General features: G+C 44.2%; 1 protein-coding gene across 4 annotated transcripts in view; it reads left to right on the top strand.

The window, feature by feature from the left end:
* Positions 1–18,521, top strand: part of ADCYAP1R1 (ADCYAP receptor type I) — a 182,216-nt gene that overhangs the window by 109,182 nt on the left and 54,513 nt on the right. For all 4 annotated transcript variants that reach the window (XM_039527537.1, XM_039527536.1, XM_039527535.1 and 1 more), the window contains exon 4: positions 218–325. In XM_039527537.1, the coding sequence (XP_039383471.1) occupies positions 218–325 (108 nt within the window). The remainder of the gene's footprint in view (positions 1–217; positions 326–18,521) is intronic.

The following is an 18,521-nucleotide window of genomic DNA, read 5'->3' as shown; positions in this document are numbered from 1 at the left end:
CAGTACCATAGTAATGCCTCCTGTTTAATACTGTTGTAGTCAGTACAAAATAACCCCACCTATTTTAAGCCTATGTGAAAGAGTTACACTCCTTTAGAGTAATGGGCAGTATGTTTATGGCTGTGAGATGACGGTAACTATAAAGCACTACCACAAATTGAAAGGGGATTGGATTTGATTGCAACTCTTTCTTTATTTCTCTCTTTCTCTTCTCTAGGGTGCCCTGGGATGTGGGATAATATTACATGCTGGAAGTCGGCGAGTGTGGGCGAAATCGTCTTTGTCAAGTGTCCTGCTCTGTTCCGAATTATTAACTCTGAAGACGGTAAAGTGCTCGTCTCCTTTCTTCATTTGTTCCATGTGGTTGCCGGATTCAGCAGCCCCTCTTGCTGCTTGCAGTCATGCTGATCATACAGCCAAGCAATTGGTACTATGAAAGGGGATGAAAAGCTCTTTCGTGGACTGGGGCTGCTGGAGGCAGAGTGGGTAAACAATACATCAGGCTTCCAGAATTTGTGTGTGCATGGAGGAAAACTTCACATAATGTACAAGATGAAAGGATCACTACACTCCGGCTAATTACAAAATAGAAAGCTGTGCCTTTAGATAGCCATTGAAGCTAATGGGAATTGTGATTGCTGTCTAAGGGCCTTGTATTATTAATACAAAATTAAAATAAAAATAAAAAGAGAGAGAGAGAGATGGGTCTTGAAGTCAAAACTGAGGGTCAGATACTGGTTGGCCTCATGCATGTGTGTGGTGGGGAGGGGGAGAGGGTAGAAGGAACCTCCCCGCTTGTGTAGCCCATGAAAAGGTCAGGAAGAATTCCAGGACCTTCGGTCACCCGAGGGTGGGGTTGGCTCTATTTATGCTTCCTATAAGGGGTAGAAATGGGAGGGGCCATGGTCCTACCATCCCAGACATCTGTTGGTGTAGCTGGCTGGCGGCGCAGTAGGTGAATCAAGAGTTGCAGTAGCAGTGAATATGCAGCCTGAGGCATTCAGGAGACGGATACCTCCTGGTGTTCCCTCTGGGGCAGTACAGCTGTACATCATCTTCAATGCAGGGTTGTGCCTAACTATCCCAATCAAGCCCTCAGTCCTTCCTCATGCAAAACTCCCAATGAAATCAATGGGAATTTTGCCTGAGTAAAATCTTCAGGACTCGAGCAAGTTATAATAAACTGTTAAACTATTTAGTCTATTAATGCACAGGAAATGAGGTTTCCATTTGAATGCATGAGAGAGGCAGACTTTCAAGTTTTGTTTTTAATAATAATCCATTAATCACATTTTTGCTGCTGTTAAATAGCCCAATTTTGGACAATTCCTCCCAGCACTAATCCTTATCCAATGACGTAGCCATTAAATGGCAGCTCCGATTGAGAGGAGTGCTAACAAAACTCGATCCTGATCCCAACTGCTATTTTGCAAATTTTTCACACACATTCTTCTATAGTAAAGTCCACATTTGCACCTGGAAACACTGTACAGAAAAAGCTTTGTATATCTGAGCAAGTAAGGACTTCATGCACAAACACATGTGTGTTCTAAACCCCATTACACTGTTGTGATTGCTTCAGTGTCCTGGTCATTTATTCTTGTAGAAATGCTACATAGGATTTTATATGTCTAAATGTCATCACAAAGACCTTGTTTTCGATGTCCTATAATATATGAGACCCCCTGCAGAAGCCTCAATAGTGTTGAGGAATTGGTTCTGTAGTGACTCAGAGGTGCACTTCGTAAATCGTCAAAGGCTAGTGATGATAGCAAAACATGCCAGAGTTTTATGGCGATAACACAGGCAAGAAAATTCTTGCTCTCTCCATGGATTTCTGACGAGCCTGAGACACGGATACCCATCTGCATCAGCCACACACACACACACAGAATCACTCACTCAGTCTGATGGCCAAACTAGTTCATTCAGGTCATCTCCAGAGCAGCAGTTACATTCAACCAAAAGTTTTCCCAGTACAATAATCATGGGGTGCTCGCACTATGAAGGCAGAGTGCTTTTATGATGATTATTGTGCACCAACTGGCGGCTGATTTATCATTTTCTTCTGATATAATTATAGCAGCCTGGCTTTCAATAGAGGTTCTTGTCAGAAGATTTTCAATTAGAAGCCCCTATTTTGGAGTGGTTTGTAATGACATTCTTTAAATATCCTTCAGCTGGAGCTTGGCAACGTAGAAGTTCTTTTCTTTTTTTTTTATGCCAGTGCACAGCTCATGGATGTTGCTGGTTTGGCAATGCAGAGAGTGATGTCCTGTTTATCTACAGCAAAGGCAAGATTTCTCTATACTAAAGATGCCTCAACCCCAAACCTACCAACCGTCCCTCACCATTATGAATGTCAGTCCTGCATTTATTAACATTGCACCCAATTTTGGTGCTCTCTCTTCATTGGAAATAAACAGCCGTGGAACTGCACTTACAGACACAGCTATGTACCACAAAGGGATGAATCCAGCGGTACTTTTAAATCTTCTGCGTAAATACTTTTGTGTCCTGCATTTAGGATTTTTGTCACATGGTGCCTTCTGCAGTTGGGCCTTGGCTGGTTGAGCTCTCAACCTTGACCTGGAAGGGTGAGAAGAAATGCAGTGTAAAAACCCATTCAGCTCTCTTGGTCTCCATGCCAAAATCGCTAACAGGTGCCAGGTGGCATCACTTGCAGTTATCACGTGTAAACCTGTCCAACAGAAGCAAGTCCAAGACCTACCAAATCATAAAGTAACCAAACAGTTATTAGATCGTTAACAATTTGAGGCCACTACTAACTCAGACTGGCTTTGTACTAGTGACCCACAGGTGGAAGAATCTACATCCATTTTAGATCCCCATGATCTTTTGGTATCATCCTTACACCTTGTTTATTTTTATTTGTCCAGTATTTTTGTTTCAGTAGGAGCAGAGTGGGGAAATAGTCACGTTTACATGACTGTTCCATTTATAAAGGGTTGGTTAATCACCAGACATAATGGGATATGACATTTCACATGACATGAAAACAGTAACCAAAATAATGAGGAGTCCGGTGGCACCTTAAAGACTAACATGTTTATTTGGGCATAAGCTTTCATGGGTGAAAAAAACACTTTTGTTTTTTACTCACAAAAGCTTATGCCCAAATAAATCTGTTAGTCTTTAAGGTGCCACTGGACTCCTTGTTTTTTTTTTGTGGATACAGACTAACACGGCTACCCTTCTGATACTAGTAACCAAAATGATATTTCAAGATTCATCTGGCTGAGAATGATGTAATCACTCCTAAATCTCTTCTACTCCCGTATGTTAAAGACAGATCAAAGTTTTTGAGCTGTCACTCTGCTGGGATTCCAAGATGCAACATTTCTTTCTTGAAAATATATGTATGTGACCTCCATCCATCAAGAGACCTTGCTTTCATTTTAGTCTTCTAGAGGAGGTTATAAATCAGAGAATTGTAGGACTGGAAGCGACCTCAAGAGGTCATCTAGTCCAGTCCCTTGCACTCATGGACAAACTGGATGAATGGTCGGAAGTAAATAGGATAAATTCAATAAGGACAAATACAAAGTACTCCACTTAGGAAGGAACAATCAGTTGCACACATACAAAATAGGAAATGACTGCCTAGGAAGGAGTGCTGTAGAAAGGGATCTGAGGGTCATAGTGGATCAGAAGCTAAATATGAGTCAACAGTGTAACACTGTTGCAAAAAAGCAAATCTCATTCTGGGATGTAGTAGCAGGAGTGTTGAAAGCAAGACACACAGTAATTCTTCTGTTCTATACCACGCTGATAAGGCCTCAACTGGAGTATTGTGTCCAGTTCTGGGTGCCACATTTCAGGAAAGATATGGACAAATTGGAAAAAGTCCAGAGAAGAGCAGCAAAAATGACTAAAGGTCTAGAAAACACAATCTATGAGGGAAGATTGAAAAAAAACTGGGTTTGTTTAGTCTGGAGAAGCGAGGATTGAGTGGGGGCATGATAACAGTTTCCAAGTACATAAAAGGTTGTTACAAAGAGGAAGGAAGTAAATTGTTCTCATTAACCTCTGAGGATAGGACAAGAAGACTGGGCTTAAATTGTAGCAAGGGAAGTTTAAGATGGACATTTAGGTTTAGGCATAAAGTTGCTGTTTGTCATGATTTTTGTAGTACAGTGCCAGTGCTGACTCTGCTGCGGACATGTCCTAGTTTATAGGCCATTCAAAGCCTCCCAGCTCATTTTTGGTATAAAAATTTTGGTGATGTGTGACAAAGCTGTGATGTTGCACTGCTGTGTAACAAAGGAGGTCAAGGCACTACAGTGAAGCATCTTGGTCCCACTGGGTGTAATTTAATAAGCTGTGATCCTCAATAGTAATGTCGGCCTGTTTCTTATTTTCCATTTTTTCCCACCCAATGAAAATGCTGGCTTTCAAAAGAAGTCCGTTGAAGTCCAGAAAGCACCCACAATTCTGTTTGGCATGACTGAGAGGTTTTGGAGCAATTCATTCTGTCGGTCCAGATTAGTAGATCAGAGCTTGAGTAAAAACCAGTACAGCTGACAGAATGCAGTGTTCAGGGATTGCCATCTGCTCGACATTGTGACATTTATTTATTTAGCGTCTGCATCATCGTCTAGCCAACGATGGCATCTTCACTTCTTCTAGGCCACTGCTGAACCTAGTCAACAGGCATTCCTCGACAATGTGCATCATCGTCTGTGTTGTGCCGCAGCTGCACAAAGGGCTGTCACAAAAGCCCCAGCGATGCTAGCTGGCTGCACAGAGACCAAAAGATAGCTATGACTGGCTCTTGCTGGGTCTTCTCTCTAGTCAGAATGAATTCCCCTCCCCCAAAAAGTACTCAACCTAGGAAGCTATACACTGCATTAAAAAGAGCATGATTATGATACATTTAATTACTGTATATAAAAACAGACAAAATAATTTAGATAGATTAGATAGATAGATAGTGTAGTGTGTACCACCCATAAGAAATTCTCTAGTTAGAAGTTAGAATTCTATAGCAATTACTCTAAAATACTATGGAATTCAATGGCAAATGAGATCCTTTCCATAGGTGTTTTGAACCATCATATAGGGTTCCATGGCTGTGATAGAACTAATTCCATTGGATAGCTAAAATATTATTTGGGAACCGTTTCTTTCACTATTAAATTCTATAAGACCTTTTCATCAGGGCAAGGCCAATTCCATCCCATGAATTGGGTGGGGAAAGAAGCACTAATGGTCAGCTTAAGGCTTTCACCTCACTTCTACAATCCGCTGTAACCCCAGACTTGTCTCTCATGTGTCCTGCCCAAGTTTTATTATCCTGGTGAGCTAGAAACCACCGAAACTCTGCGCTCCCACTGCAGGATGTGAATAAGTTCCCATTAAAACCAATGGGAGTTACACATATTCTGCCATAAGAGAATCAGGCTGCAGGTCATTCCCATGTCTACTGCATCACAGTTACAATAGGCACTGCTGCTTCCTAGGCAGTGGGCTTAGCTGTGGCAACTAAATCTGTTGGATTCAGGAAATATTCTGTGGTCTTCCTCATTTTGAAATACATCATTCTTTTGGCAAAACTGAAGATGTCAGAAAGAATGGAAAAGGAAGGTGTGTGTGTGAAAGAGGAGTACCGTGCTATCCCTATATCTTTCTCAGGATGAGTTGTGTATGGAAAAGGGCCCACTACTTATTCAGATACTGTGACATATCTATGGTGTCTCTATCTATCTATCTGTCTATCTGATCATATGTAGATAGACCTTACGTACTTTGTCTTGTCCAAGCTGAAAATTGCTCAGAACATTTGCCAGCGACAGTATCTCTTACTTTGGCTGCTTTATTATTGTATTACTAGCTGAACGCCCATCTTCTCACAAGGGTGTGGCAGCTGGGCCACATAAGCCACATCTGTGCAGTCTCCTGTATGCAACCAATGAAACTGTTACATGTCCTTTAGCTGTAGAGTAAAAGTGGTGATGGGCTCAGTTACCTCTGAGATTACAGTGGTTTGGACTCTTGGCATTGCATAGATATATGACTTGTTGTCTCACCGTGTAATTCATGAAGTCAAAATGGCTGAAAATGTTAAAATTGCATAGTAACAGACCACAGATCTCAATGGTGATTGAACCTGGTGATGTTCTGAACAAAAAGAGCTCTCCACCATGCTTGTAGCTGTTTGCATTGCATCACACTGACTCAGGAGACATTTTAGGCTTCAGAGTGACATAAACAGTTGACAGTCCTGGAATGTTATTGATAGAGAGAGGCAGTAAAGCTGACTATTTAAGATCAGAGACTTTCCAAGCAATAAAATGTAGCTAGAGAAAATACGCTTTTCTACTGAGCCTGGAGAAGTAAGCTTTCTCTGTTACCAGCCAAAATTAATGTCAGCATTGCGGCAGTCATGCACCGCTGGCAAATTAGTGTGGCTAAAGAATCAGGTAGCTGGGGTCTGACTTTTCAGTCCAAATTTCTCTCTTGGTGGATTTTTCAGACTCCTGTGAGGGAAACTGACATGGGAAGCAAACTCCAAAAACAAGGAATCTCCACTGGAAAAAAAAAGTGCCCCAGTCCACTATAGTTCAAATATACAGACCACTAAAAAAAATACTGCAGCTGAGTGCAACTAGCATCAGGATACACAGGGAAAGAGGTGGCCTCTTTAGATATCCAGAGTGCAGGTCACACAGGGCTTCATACTGAGTTTGACACCAACATCTTGCATGGCACTCAGAAGCAAAATCCAGAGTAAAGCAAGTTGTTGCTTTTTACTGAAACTTTTGGGTGTCTTTCAAAGATAACCCCAGACAGAATGCCCTTCAGTAGTCCTGGCTAGAGTTGATCAAATGCCAAAAAAACCCACCTGTGATGAGCTGTACCAGGCCCTTTGATGCCCCTGCTGGAAGCCTCAGGGTTCTACCACACCCTGCCCCGGGAAAAGGAGCAGGGAAGGTGGGTTCTCCAGGCCTGCCTAGAAAGGCTTCAGGGAATCAGCCAATCCGAGCCCAGCAAGCTCCATTAAAAGGCACTGCAGGGCTTGAGACATTCAGTTGCTGGCTGGGACCAGAAGGGCGAAGAAGGAAGGACTGGAAGGCTGTGAAACTCTCCAGGCGAGATGGCCCGAGAGAGACCCTGCTCAAGCAGGGAACAGACAGAGAACTCTGAGGTAAGGGTGAAGAGGAAGGAGCTATATGGGAAGTGGCCCAGTGAATAGCAGCAGTGATGGAGTTAATTGAAGCAGCACATGGCTACTATTTGTATGGTCCCTGGGTTGGGACCCGGAGTAGTGGGTGGGCCTGGGTTGCCTAAGACCTGAGAAGGGGATAAGGCTTGTTTAGAGGCCCAAGTGAAGGGCAGGAGAAAGCCCTGGAGGCACTGCACTGTACCAGGCAGATACAGACTTAAAACTATCCCAGAAGGGGCTGAGAACTGAGCCCAGAGACAGGGCTGCAGACACCAACCAGGGCACCGTGATAGGTCCAAGTTGGACTTTTATTACCCCGGAAGAGGTTTGTTTGTTCATGCACAGAGACTGTGTTGGCCAGAGGGCTGGCCACTGAGGACCCACCTGATGCAGTTAACAGCAAGCCCAAAGGCGCTGGAGGAGAGAGAATGTGGTCAAGTTTGCACCTGACCAACAGAAGGCACTCCTGAGAGGACAGTATCCCCAGTCACACCACCCTTACTTGAGAAAGAAGGTTACAAATTCCTGTCCATTGGGGGTGTTAAAGAATATAGTTGGTCACTGCTAATTGTCTGAGATTCCAGATCTCGGTGTAAACTCAAAAGCCTGTCTCTTCCACCAACAGAAGTTGGTCCAGTAAAAGAGATTACCTCACCCACTTTGTCTCTCTGAGATTCCAGGAGCATTTCTAATTGGGGTCTTGATGACTTTTTCTTTGAGGGAAGCCAGGCTCCTGCGTTCTTGCAGGAGGACATCAACAATTGCTATTAACAGGGGAACACTTCTTTTGGGCTGGTCTTTCATTACCAGTGAGTTCGCAGATGGAGACTATAACTCTCCCAGCTCCTCTAAACAAGCAAGAGGGATTGAAACTCACTGTGACCCTGCTCCCACATCACCAGGCAGTCCAGTTGGGGAGGGGGGTGAGAATTCACAGCAAAGAAGGATCACCTCTGTATCCAAGTAAAGACTATCCAAACTTCCATACAGTGCCCTTGGTCTAGCCTTGGCAGATGCTGTGTTAGAGGACAAGAAGGTTTTGCTGGCCTTCCCCACAGCCCTGGCATGGGAATGTAAGAGGTCTCTGTGCTACCAGTGATCAAACACAAAGTGTGATCACCACCACCAGTGCTCCAGCCTCTTCTCACTGCTTCATCAATACACCAGCGTGTGAAAGGTCTCTCACAATACCCTAGCCGAGCACAAAGGATAATCATAATGTGCTACCAGACTCTCAGCAAAGTGCCCCAGCCACTGAATAGTGTCTGCCCCTCAGAGAATTCCAGGCAGAAATAGCAATCTAAACCAATGCCCTCTCTAACCTTGCTGAGCTGCTGCTTTCCATAGAAACTGTAAATGAGACAACAAGGAATCGCCATCTGAATTGCTTTCAGAAAAGATGGAAGGTGAAGGAGCTGGAGTACTTACTGTGTGGGGATGGACTTAGGGCAGTGGAATCAGCAAGGAGAGGGACAGGGACAGTGTGCAAGAAGGTGAGCTTAGCCATGGGAAAAGCTCAAGAATAAGACCCCAGAAAAGCTGCTGTCTAACTGGACTGCTGTTCCCTGATGCAGCTTCGCAAGCTGGCTGAACAGATTGCTGCAGGATCTCATGCACAGCACAATAGGTGAGGGAGGAAAAAGGCATCTTGTAGCAGAAGCTACAAGAAGTTAGCTCTGATATTTATTAGCAAGTAGGTGTTAACAGTACAATCAGTGCTGTACAAGACACAGAAGACATTGTCGAAGAAAAAACTCAGTTCTCGCTTTTTGTTTGGGTGCAGCAAAATTAAATACTTTATTATTTCTCCAGTAATTACAATGGAGGGAGAGAGTGCCATAGGACACAGGGTCCTGGACAGGTCTCTCAACTGGTAAACAATCACAGCAAGTCTTTATACCTTTTACAGACAATTTCTAACAATAATACAGACAGTAAAAAGCAACAACTACATTTTGTTTATACATAGCAAAAAGGCTTATCTTATTTGTCTCAATCCTAAGAAAAGCAAGCCTGCATTTTGGTTAGTGATTGCAAGGTCGTAATAACTTTGTACACAGTTCCTGTCCTGTCGCCTCGCACTATCTTTGCTCCTACAAGTCTTACGTCATTAAGGTTACAGTATGGCCTGACTCTTGCTAACTAACATTCATTAAGATCTCTTTAAATCCTTGTTAATTATTTACTGGCTTCCACAACATGGTCCCTGTCCAAGAAGCTCACCCCCTAGCTAGGTGGAGAACACAACAGAGAACATTTTAGAGAAAGTTTTAGAGTGGTAGCTGTGTTAGTCTGTATCAGCAAAAAGAATGAGGAGTACTTGTGGCACCTTAGAGACTAACACATGGGCTACAGCCCACGTTGCCACAAGTACTCCTTGTTCTTTTTTCTAGAGAAAGTGTTATCCATATTCTGTCCCTCTCTCTCTCTCTCTCTCTCTCCCCACCCCCCCCCCCCTTACATTTATATAGGGCTTGATCTTGACCCACTGAAATCAATGCGGGCTTTCCCATTGATTCCAATTGGCTCAGGATCATATCCATGTGAGGATTACCTTTTGTGAGCTGACCCTTTAACCAAAATACTTACTGAGGGAGAATGAGAATTATCGAAGTGCTTCGGAACAACGTGAGCTCTGACTGCCTCTGTTCCCTCTAGCCATACTTGCTGCACCACGAGCAAAGGGTTAAATAGAAGTTATCCCCAAATAAACATGTACACGAGGTAAACCAATCCCTAGGCCAGCCAGCATAGAGAGCAGGGGGGAGAAAGTCAATTTGTAGAAGACAATTTAAAAGCATGTACTGAGGTTTAAATGCGTATTCTATACTATTTCTTGGCCTTCTGTTCCATTCAGCCTGAGAAGCAATTAGAAGTTACTTGAGAATTATGATTCACGCTGTCAAAGTTAGAATCAAGACTCACAATTTGTCAGACCACTCTGTTTTTATTAGCGCAGCGCTCCGCCAATAACATTCAGATAATGTGAGTGGCCATGCAAGACCCAAACAGTCTTATTTATACAGATAAAAGAGCGGGAATTAAACAAAGGGACAAAGAGAGAAAAACAGCAAAATTCACCTGGGGCATAGCATGCATATCCTACTTCCTTACTAACTCCTATCGATCTAAGGCTAATGCTTCACCAATTGCCCTTAAACGGTGCAATTGTTCTATGTTAATGTCTGTATTCCTGACACCTGGACTCCAGCATTCCAGCGATTTTCCTTAAAGGTACAGACAGCATTTCTTTAATCCTATCTATTTTTGTAATATAATTCATTCTACTTTCACAACGCACATCAAGATGGTAGCGAGGAGGTAGTTGTTGTCTATCTGCAATAGATCAATGGCATTTCTCGTTTGTGAAAACTCTATTACATAAATGACCAACAAAGAGGAAGGATGTTCTTGTGGCTAATACAGGAGACTGAGATTCAGGAGATCTGGGTCCAATTCCCATCTCTGCTGTACACTCCATGTGACCTTGAGCAAGTCACTTCATCTATATGCTTTGGTTCTCCCATCTGTAAAATGATGATAAACAATACTTCCTTTGTCTGTCTTGTCGATTTAGATTGTAAGTCTCTGTCCCAAAGTGTTATCTCTTACCATGTGTTCGTACAGCTCCTAGCACAATGGGACCCTGAAGTTTGTTTAGGGTCTCTAGGTGGTATTGTGATACTAGTAATTATAAATAGTTATAGTGGTGATGAAAGATTTTCTGTAATTTTGAAAAAGTGGCACTTCATAAGTATCAGAGTTGGCCATAGATTGTTAGGCCAAAATGCTGTTCATGTGCAGAGAACATGCCTTCCAGGCTGACCAATATTGTCTCAACGATTCCTTGTACCACCCTCCTCCCCGTTGGTCTGCCGGTATCCATCTGTTGTCATTTGTCTTATGCTTGGTTTGTAAACTCCATGGGACAGGGACTGTCTCTTTTTGTTCTATTCGTACAGTGCCTAGCACAATGGTCCATGACTAGGGCTCCTGGGAGCCACAGTAATACGAATAATAAATAATAGTAATAATAATAGAAGGGACCACCTGATCATCTAATCTGAGCTGCTGCACATCACAGGCCACTAAGACCAACCCAATTATTCCTGCATGGATTAGACTAAAATATCACGCCCCTCTGGAGACTATAAACTATTGTGTCAAATACTGGACAGAACTGTCCATCAAACAATATACTAGACAAGTAACACTTTGCTGAATGTATGATTAGATGGAGATTATTAGACCCACTATAGCGCTTATTGGTGTGTGTAAGCAATTACTGATTGAATAATAAATGTTCAAATACATTATGTGATGGATACTGTTCATCAAGTCTTGTGCTGTTACTTACTATACTTATAGCACTGACTTCAATGTGAATCATGACTGTAAGACTTTAATTGAAATCCCTAACGAAGAGGAAGTGCTATTGATTCACTGATTTTGTTTTTGAAAATGTCTTTTCTCTGTAGCACCTTTGATGAATCTAGCCCATTTTAATCATCTGAATGTGTTTCCTCTGATTTATTTGAAAAGCCTAGTGCACCAGAGCCCTCATTGTCCATGTGCTGAGAATAATATAACAGCAGGACTCGGGTGGGAGCCAGGAGAGCAAAATGTTCTATAAGAAGGCAGCACATCAGCTGCAGAATGGTCATTGTCTGGGTCTTCAATGCAGTTCTTCTTTTTTAGCCTGTGAGTTTCAAAGCCAAGCTGTGCTTCATTGGGACATGGTGTGGATGCTTCAGGACTAATTCTGCCCGACCTTGCGCCATTAAACCCCACTGTCAGTCCATTGATCTCCATGGAGTTCCAAAGGCCTGCAGCTGAGACAAAGCAGTGGTGAATCAGGCTCCCTGTGAATGCTCACTGGGACATGGAGTACTGCACCCATCCTTTGTACGCTCTGCAGCCAGGAAGAGGAGGAGAAAGCCAAAGAATGTTGTGGTTGTAACTCTGGGTTTCTTGTTGAAAAGGAAACTCTGTTCTTGTTTTAACAGGGCTTTGAGAATTTGAGTCAGATTGAACCTGTACTGCTGATAATGGTGATGGGAGTCCATATAAGTACATACCATTGAAAGCATACATATTAAGGGCTTGTCTACATTACCCGCTGGATCGATGGGCAGCGATCAATCCAGCTGGGGTCAATTTATCGTGTCTAGTCTAGAGACAAGTGCTCTCCCATTGACTGTGGTACTCCACCAGGGTGGGAGGCGAAGGCAGAGTCAACGGGAGAGCATCAGCCATCGACTTACTGCAGTGAAGACACTGCAGTAAGTAGATCTAAGTACATCGACTTCAGCTACGTTATTCACGTAGATGAAGTTGCGTATCTTAGATCGATTTTCCCCCCACTCCCCCGTGTAAACCAGGCCTAAGAGCAAAATTCTGCCCTATTTGAAAGCTCAGAGGATCGGACACTGTCCAATCCGCAATCTCAAGCTTCCTATCCAAATTCAGATTTAGGCCCCAACTGTACTTAACTTTAAGAATGGGAGTAACCCAACTGAACTCCATGAATAATGTGAATAAACGTAGGCTTGTCTTCTCGTATAGCGACATTGTAGCCTTTTAGTGAAGCTGCTCCTATGCGAGAACTTCTCCCGCTGCTGTAGTTAATCCACCTCCACTAGAGGCGGTTGTTATCTCGATGGGCGATCTCCCGCCAGTTTAGCACTGTATACACAGAGGGGTTAGGTCAGTATATCTGTGTCATTCAGGGGGGTGGATTTTTCATACCCCTGAGCGACATAGTTTTACTGAAATAGGTCTGTAGTGTAGACCTGGCCTTACTCACATGCATAACTGTTTGTAGGATCAAGGTCATAGGGTCATATTTTAGGTTTGGATACATGCACACTTGGGTGCCACAAACTAGGGCCGCCCAGAGGCGGGGGCAAGTGGGGCAATTTGCCCCGGGCCCAGCAGGGGCCCCTCCGAGAGTTTTTCGGGGCCCCTGGAGCGGGGTCCTTCACTCGCTCCGGGGCCCCCGAAAACTCTCGCAGGGCTTGGGCCCCCGGAGCTTCTTCGCTCCCGGTCTTCGCTGGCTGGGGGTCCTTCCTCTCTGGGACAGAAGGACCCCCCGCCGCCGAATTACCGCTGAAGCGGGACCCGCCGCTGGAGTGCAGCCGGATCTTCGGCGGTAATTCGGTGGTGCGGGGGTCCTTCCGTTCCGGGACCCGCCACCGAAGTGCCCCGAAGACCCGCGGTGGGGGCTGCACTTCGGCGGCGGGTCCCGCTTCGGTGGTAATTCGGCAGCGGGGGGTCCCCGCCGTGGGTCTTCGGGGCACTTTGGCGGCGGGTCCCGGAATGGAAAGACCCCCCGCCGCCGACTTACCGCGGAAGCGGGGCCCCCCACCGCCGAAGACCCCGGGCCCCCGGAATCCTCTGGGCGGTCCTGCCACAAACTTCAATGAGAGTGGCACCCAGAGATGGGAAAGCCAGACTGTGGCCTGTAGCTTCCCTGCAATTATATTTACAACATGTTTTTTATCCGTACGCTCATGTGATTGGCTTTGACTTCTAGTTATAATGCAGAGCATAATGTAGAATGTAAATCTAATTGACTTTCCCATGGCTTAACGCATTAGTGAAAATTAGGTTGATGGATAAAGTCTAAAAGCTCCAGCTAGTAAAAGGTTCTCCTGGAACTTTCTCTAACGCATTAGCAAATTCTGGACTGCAGAAAAATGTTAATAAAATGGAAATGTGCTATTAGGACAGGCAGAAAATTAACATTATAGAAAATATGAATCCATTAACTATGTCCAGCGCAGGTAAAAATGCAGTAGTAATTTGGCTAGACAGGGATTTTTTTTCAACATAAAAAGGCTATTCATTGCACAGAGCTACATTAGTGTAATGTTGTGGCTGTGACTGCAAATGTCATGCAATTCAAAATGAACCAAAATCCTATGTTCTACCACCACTGTATCTGAGTGCCATCTGAGTAGTCAGAAATAAACACAAATAGTGGGAATCTATCTCTTTCTTCCTTGTCAGCTTCTAGGAGAAATAGTTTAATTGAGAGAGAGAGAAAGAGAGAGAGAGAGTCTGCTCCCAATAGTTAATGCTAGGAGAAAAATAATATTAGAAAGGCTAGAAAATCTGATGCTTTAAGATTTAAGCCAATCTTTATTAGGGATTAAGATGAGATGTTTGTGTGGGCCAGGTTATCCCACATCTGCCTACTGTGGGGATTTCTGCACCTTCCTCTGAAGCAGAGAGACAGGATACTGGACCAGATGGACCATGAATCTAATCCTGTCTGGCAATTCCTGTGCAAGTTTTGCCATTGATTTCAGTGAGAGCAGATTCGGGGTCTTACTGAGGGACAGCAAACAGAGAACCCCTGGCTTGCATCTGACCCTGCTCCCAGTAAAATCAGTGGCAAAACTCCGATTGATGCCAATGGGAGATGGATTGTGCCTTTGACCCTCTTAGATAGATCTAGTATTTGTGCTGTAAGAGTTGGTCATACACCATTTGACAAGAACAGTGTTCAGTGATTTTGCATGACACAAAATGTTGGCCAACCAGTCCCACTATTTGCAAACCTACTCAGTGTTTCAAAATGTGCAACAAATATGACAAGCGAAGGAATAGAGGTTGATGGATTTCTGCAAAGAGCCCTGTGATGGTATTGGCATCCTGCTCACAGGGTTCGAGATTAATCATTGAAAATGACTAGTGAGTTGAGTACACACATTTGATGTTGAATACATGTATTCAAGCAACCTCAGCAGCCCAGTTTTCCTGAAAGGGATTTGAATAGAAGGATGATGATGATGATGATGATGCAAGAAGCTTGGATGTTTAGGCTTGCTGATTTGTTTTCCTGGCCTCCCACTCGCCCCATAATCCCTATAATCTTCACGCTGAAGTCTTTGATTTCCCATTTAGTTGCTCCAAAGTGACATTTCAGTTTATTTTAAGAGCAAAAACGTGAAATAAAAATTATGTTATGTTTTTTTTCAAAAGCCTCGTGAAATAATTTTTTGCTGACAAGGGTCCAGGCATTATTTCTGTTCTGTACTGCTGTTCCTTTTTCAGCAGCAGCTAGACAGATCTCTCAACATTTTACGTAATTTCTTTTTATAAAAGACCTCCATATAAAGTAGATGTGTGGCTATTCGAATCCCCAGTTAATAGCTGTAGGTCACGTTCAGCGTTAGTGTGGGACAATCTGAGGGCAATGGGATACTTCATGTTCTAAAGGACTTCGCTAATCTAAACGGTTAGCCTGCAAAAGGCAGATAAAACGTTGTCCACATCTTTTCACTAAGTGTATTTGTTCAGTAGAGCATTGACAGAACTAGTCTGAACATCATGAGGATCAGTTAGTTTTCCACCATGACGCTTCTTCTCTGGTGCAACACTACCATCTTGTGGCTACATATGGCTCATCTTTTATCTGACTGGTATGCTCCGTTCTCTGACACAGAGCCAAGTGCAAAACCCACTGACTTCACTGGGAGGACTGTGACTTCAGTAAGCTTTGGATCAGGCCCTTAGCTTCACTAAGGCAGCAAGTAGGGTTGATGGGAGGCTGGCAGGGGGCAATTCCAACTTGATGGCAGAAAATCAACGGGCTTCTGGTCCACCCATGCACTCCTCAGATTTCCTCCAATCTGTCTGTCTCATCTACGTTGCATCATCATGCATTCCAGGCACCAAAATTGTTCCAGGATCTTGGATCTTTTTTTTCAGGATGGTGTCACATCATAAGGGAGGATGTACAGCTGGAAAACTTTTCTCACCAGGCCAATCCCCCCCAGCCCACACACACTCACAACACACCCAGTACCTTGTATTCTATTAAGCAGTAGTTGAAATCCCAAGCCCTTGGCTCAGTAGGACAGCAGGTTGATCTGTCTGACAGAATATGAACTAACCTGACAGCATTTTCAGGCTGCTGAAAAGTATGCCAGATCCTCAGCTCTAGTGACTACAGGGGAGTGACATTGATTTGCATAAGGTGAAGGTCTGGCCCAATGTGCACTCCAGAGCAGATGTGTCCAGTACTGTGCAAGGATTAATAATTCCAGCTTCCAGGGAGTGTGGATGTGTGTGAGACCAGCCCCAATTGGCCGTATGGCCCCAATTGGCCATCCACTCTTCTCTGCTGGCTGCAGCAGGGCCAGTGCACCCATGTAGGCAACCTAGGCGGTCGCCTAGGGTGCTAGGATTTGGGGGGCACCATTTTCTTCGGCAGTGACCGCGGCGGCCGGATCTTCGGCCACCCCGGTTGCCGCCGGCATTTAGGTGAAGGGAGCTGGGGCAGGGGAGTGCGGGGAGGGCCGCCTGCAGCAAGTAAGGCAGAGGGGCGGCATGCAGGGGAACTCCCTGCCCCAGCTCACCCCTGCCCCGCCTCTTCCCTGAGCACGCTGCGGCTGCTTCACTTCTCCCGCCTCCCAGGCTTGCGGCGCCTAAGCTGATTGACGCCTAAGCTGATTGACGCCGCAAGCCTGGGAGGCAGGAGAAGTGAAGCAGCGATGGCGTGCTCAGGGTGGAGGTGGGGCAGAGGTGAGCTGGGCCGGGGGCGTGCCTCAGGGCAGAGGGTGGGGAGCTACCGCAGGGGGGGGGCGCCTCAGGGTGGAGGGGAGGAGCTGCGGTGCGGGGGGCGCCTCAGGGCAGGGGCTCGTGGACGGGGGAGGGCGCAAGGTGGAAGTTTCGCCTAGGACACGAAACATCCTTGCACCGGCCCCGGGCTGCACATGTCGAGACAAATTACAACTAAGGAAACTGATTGAGGAAGTAAAAGTGAAAGAAGGATCCTGCCCTTCCATCCTTATTCCAAAGGCCAAAGGGTGTGAATAATGGTTTATTCTCTGGTGTCTTGGGGTGGGGTTTGCCACCCTGCAAACAACAGCAGAAGCCCTTCTGTGTATATATTAAATTAGAGAATTTTAGATCCAGAGACAGGCTCCTCTGCCAGCTTACCGCAAATACCCACAACTACTCATTCTTTACTGTACCTAACACATTTAAAAAAAATCTGGGTCTCATTTCCCACTAAAGTATAAAGAGACATAGCTTAAAATACTGTCTTTGCATCCCATACAATCTTGTTCCAGTCTTCAGTGTTGTATGAGGTGTACATGAAGGCAGAATTTGGTTCTCAATTTGTTTTTTAACGTGGGAGGTAGCTTCATTTTAAATACAAGACAAATGAGGCACAGACTGGTTAAGTGACTTGCCCAAGGTTACACAGCAACTCAGTGGAGGAGACCTGAATAAAACTTAGATCTGCTCATCATGATATAGGGAATCACTGACCTTCTTAAACAAGGAGTTGCTTATTAAGAAAATCTGCCACAGATAACCAACCAACCAGGTTTCCATACAATTTGAGTACCTGCTTTGTGTCTCTAGTTTTCTGGGAGCTGCACCCTACCTGGAATGCTATACAGCACACAGAGATATCTAGTGACTGAATAATATACAGGAAGTAAACATATCTGGTACTGGGCACTGCACTTTAAGAAAAATGTAGACAAATCAGAGGGTCCAGGGGAGCGCAACAAAACTGATGAAAAGTTTAGAAAATCTGACCTGTGAGGAAAGGTTTAAAAGAAACTGGTCATGTTTAATCTTGAGAAAAGATGAGTGGGTGGGGGGCTGATAACAGGCTTCAAGTATATTAAAGGCTCTTATGAAGAAAATGGTAAGGTTAATGTGACCAGATACTCAACAAAATTAATAGTAACAACAAGCAGGAAGGAACTCAAGCCTAAACAGGGAAAGAACAGTTCAAAGAATATTTAGGTAGATTACATGTATTCAAGTCAGCAGGACCTGATGAAGTTCATCTTAGCATACTCAAAGAACTAGCTGAAGTAATCTTGGGCCCATTAGCAATTATCTTTGAGAACTCATGAACGTTGGGTGAGGTCTCAGAGGACTGGAGAAGAGCAAACATACTATCTACCTTTAAAAAGAGGAACAAAGAGAAGTCGGGGAATTATGGACCAGTTAGGCTAATGCTGATACCTAGAAAGATACTGAAACAAATTATTGAACAATCAGTTATAGGATAATAGAGTTATAAGGAATAGCCAACATAGATTTGTCAAGAACAAATCATGCCAAACTAATTTAATTGTCTTCTTTGTCAGGATTACTGGCCTAGTGGATGGGGGGAAATGGTAGACATGATATATCTTGATTTTTGTAAGGTTTTTGACACAGTCCTGCAACACATTTGCATAAGAAAATTAGGGAAATTGGGTCTAGATGAAATTACTACAAGGTGCATGCACAACTGGTTGAAAGATTATTCAAAGAGTAGTTATCAATGGTTTGCAGTCAAACTGGGTAGGCATAT

The sequence above is a fragment of the Mauremys reevesii genome, linkage group 2 (genome assembly GCF_016161935.1).
Source record: "Mauremys reevesii isolate NIE-2019 linkage group 2, ASM1616193v1, whole genome shotgun sequence".
In the NCBI taxonomy this organism is placed as follows: Eukaryota; Metazoa; Chordata; order Testudines; family Geoemydidae; genus Mauremys; species Mauremys reevesii.
Note: the sequence above shows the minus strand (reverse complement) of the source record. Positions and strands in the feature narration are given on the sequence as shown.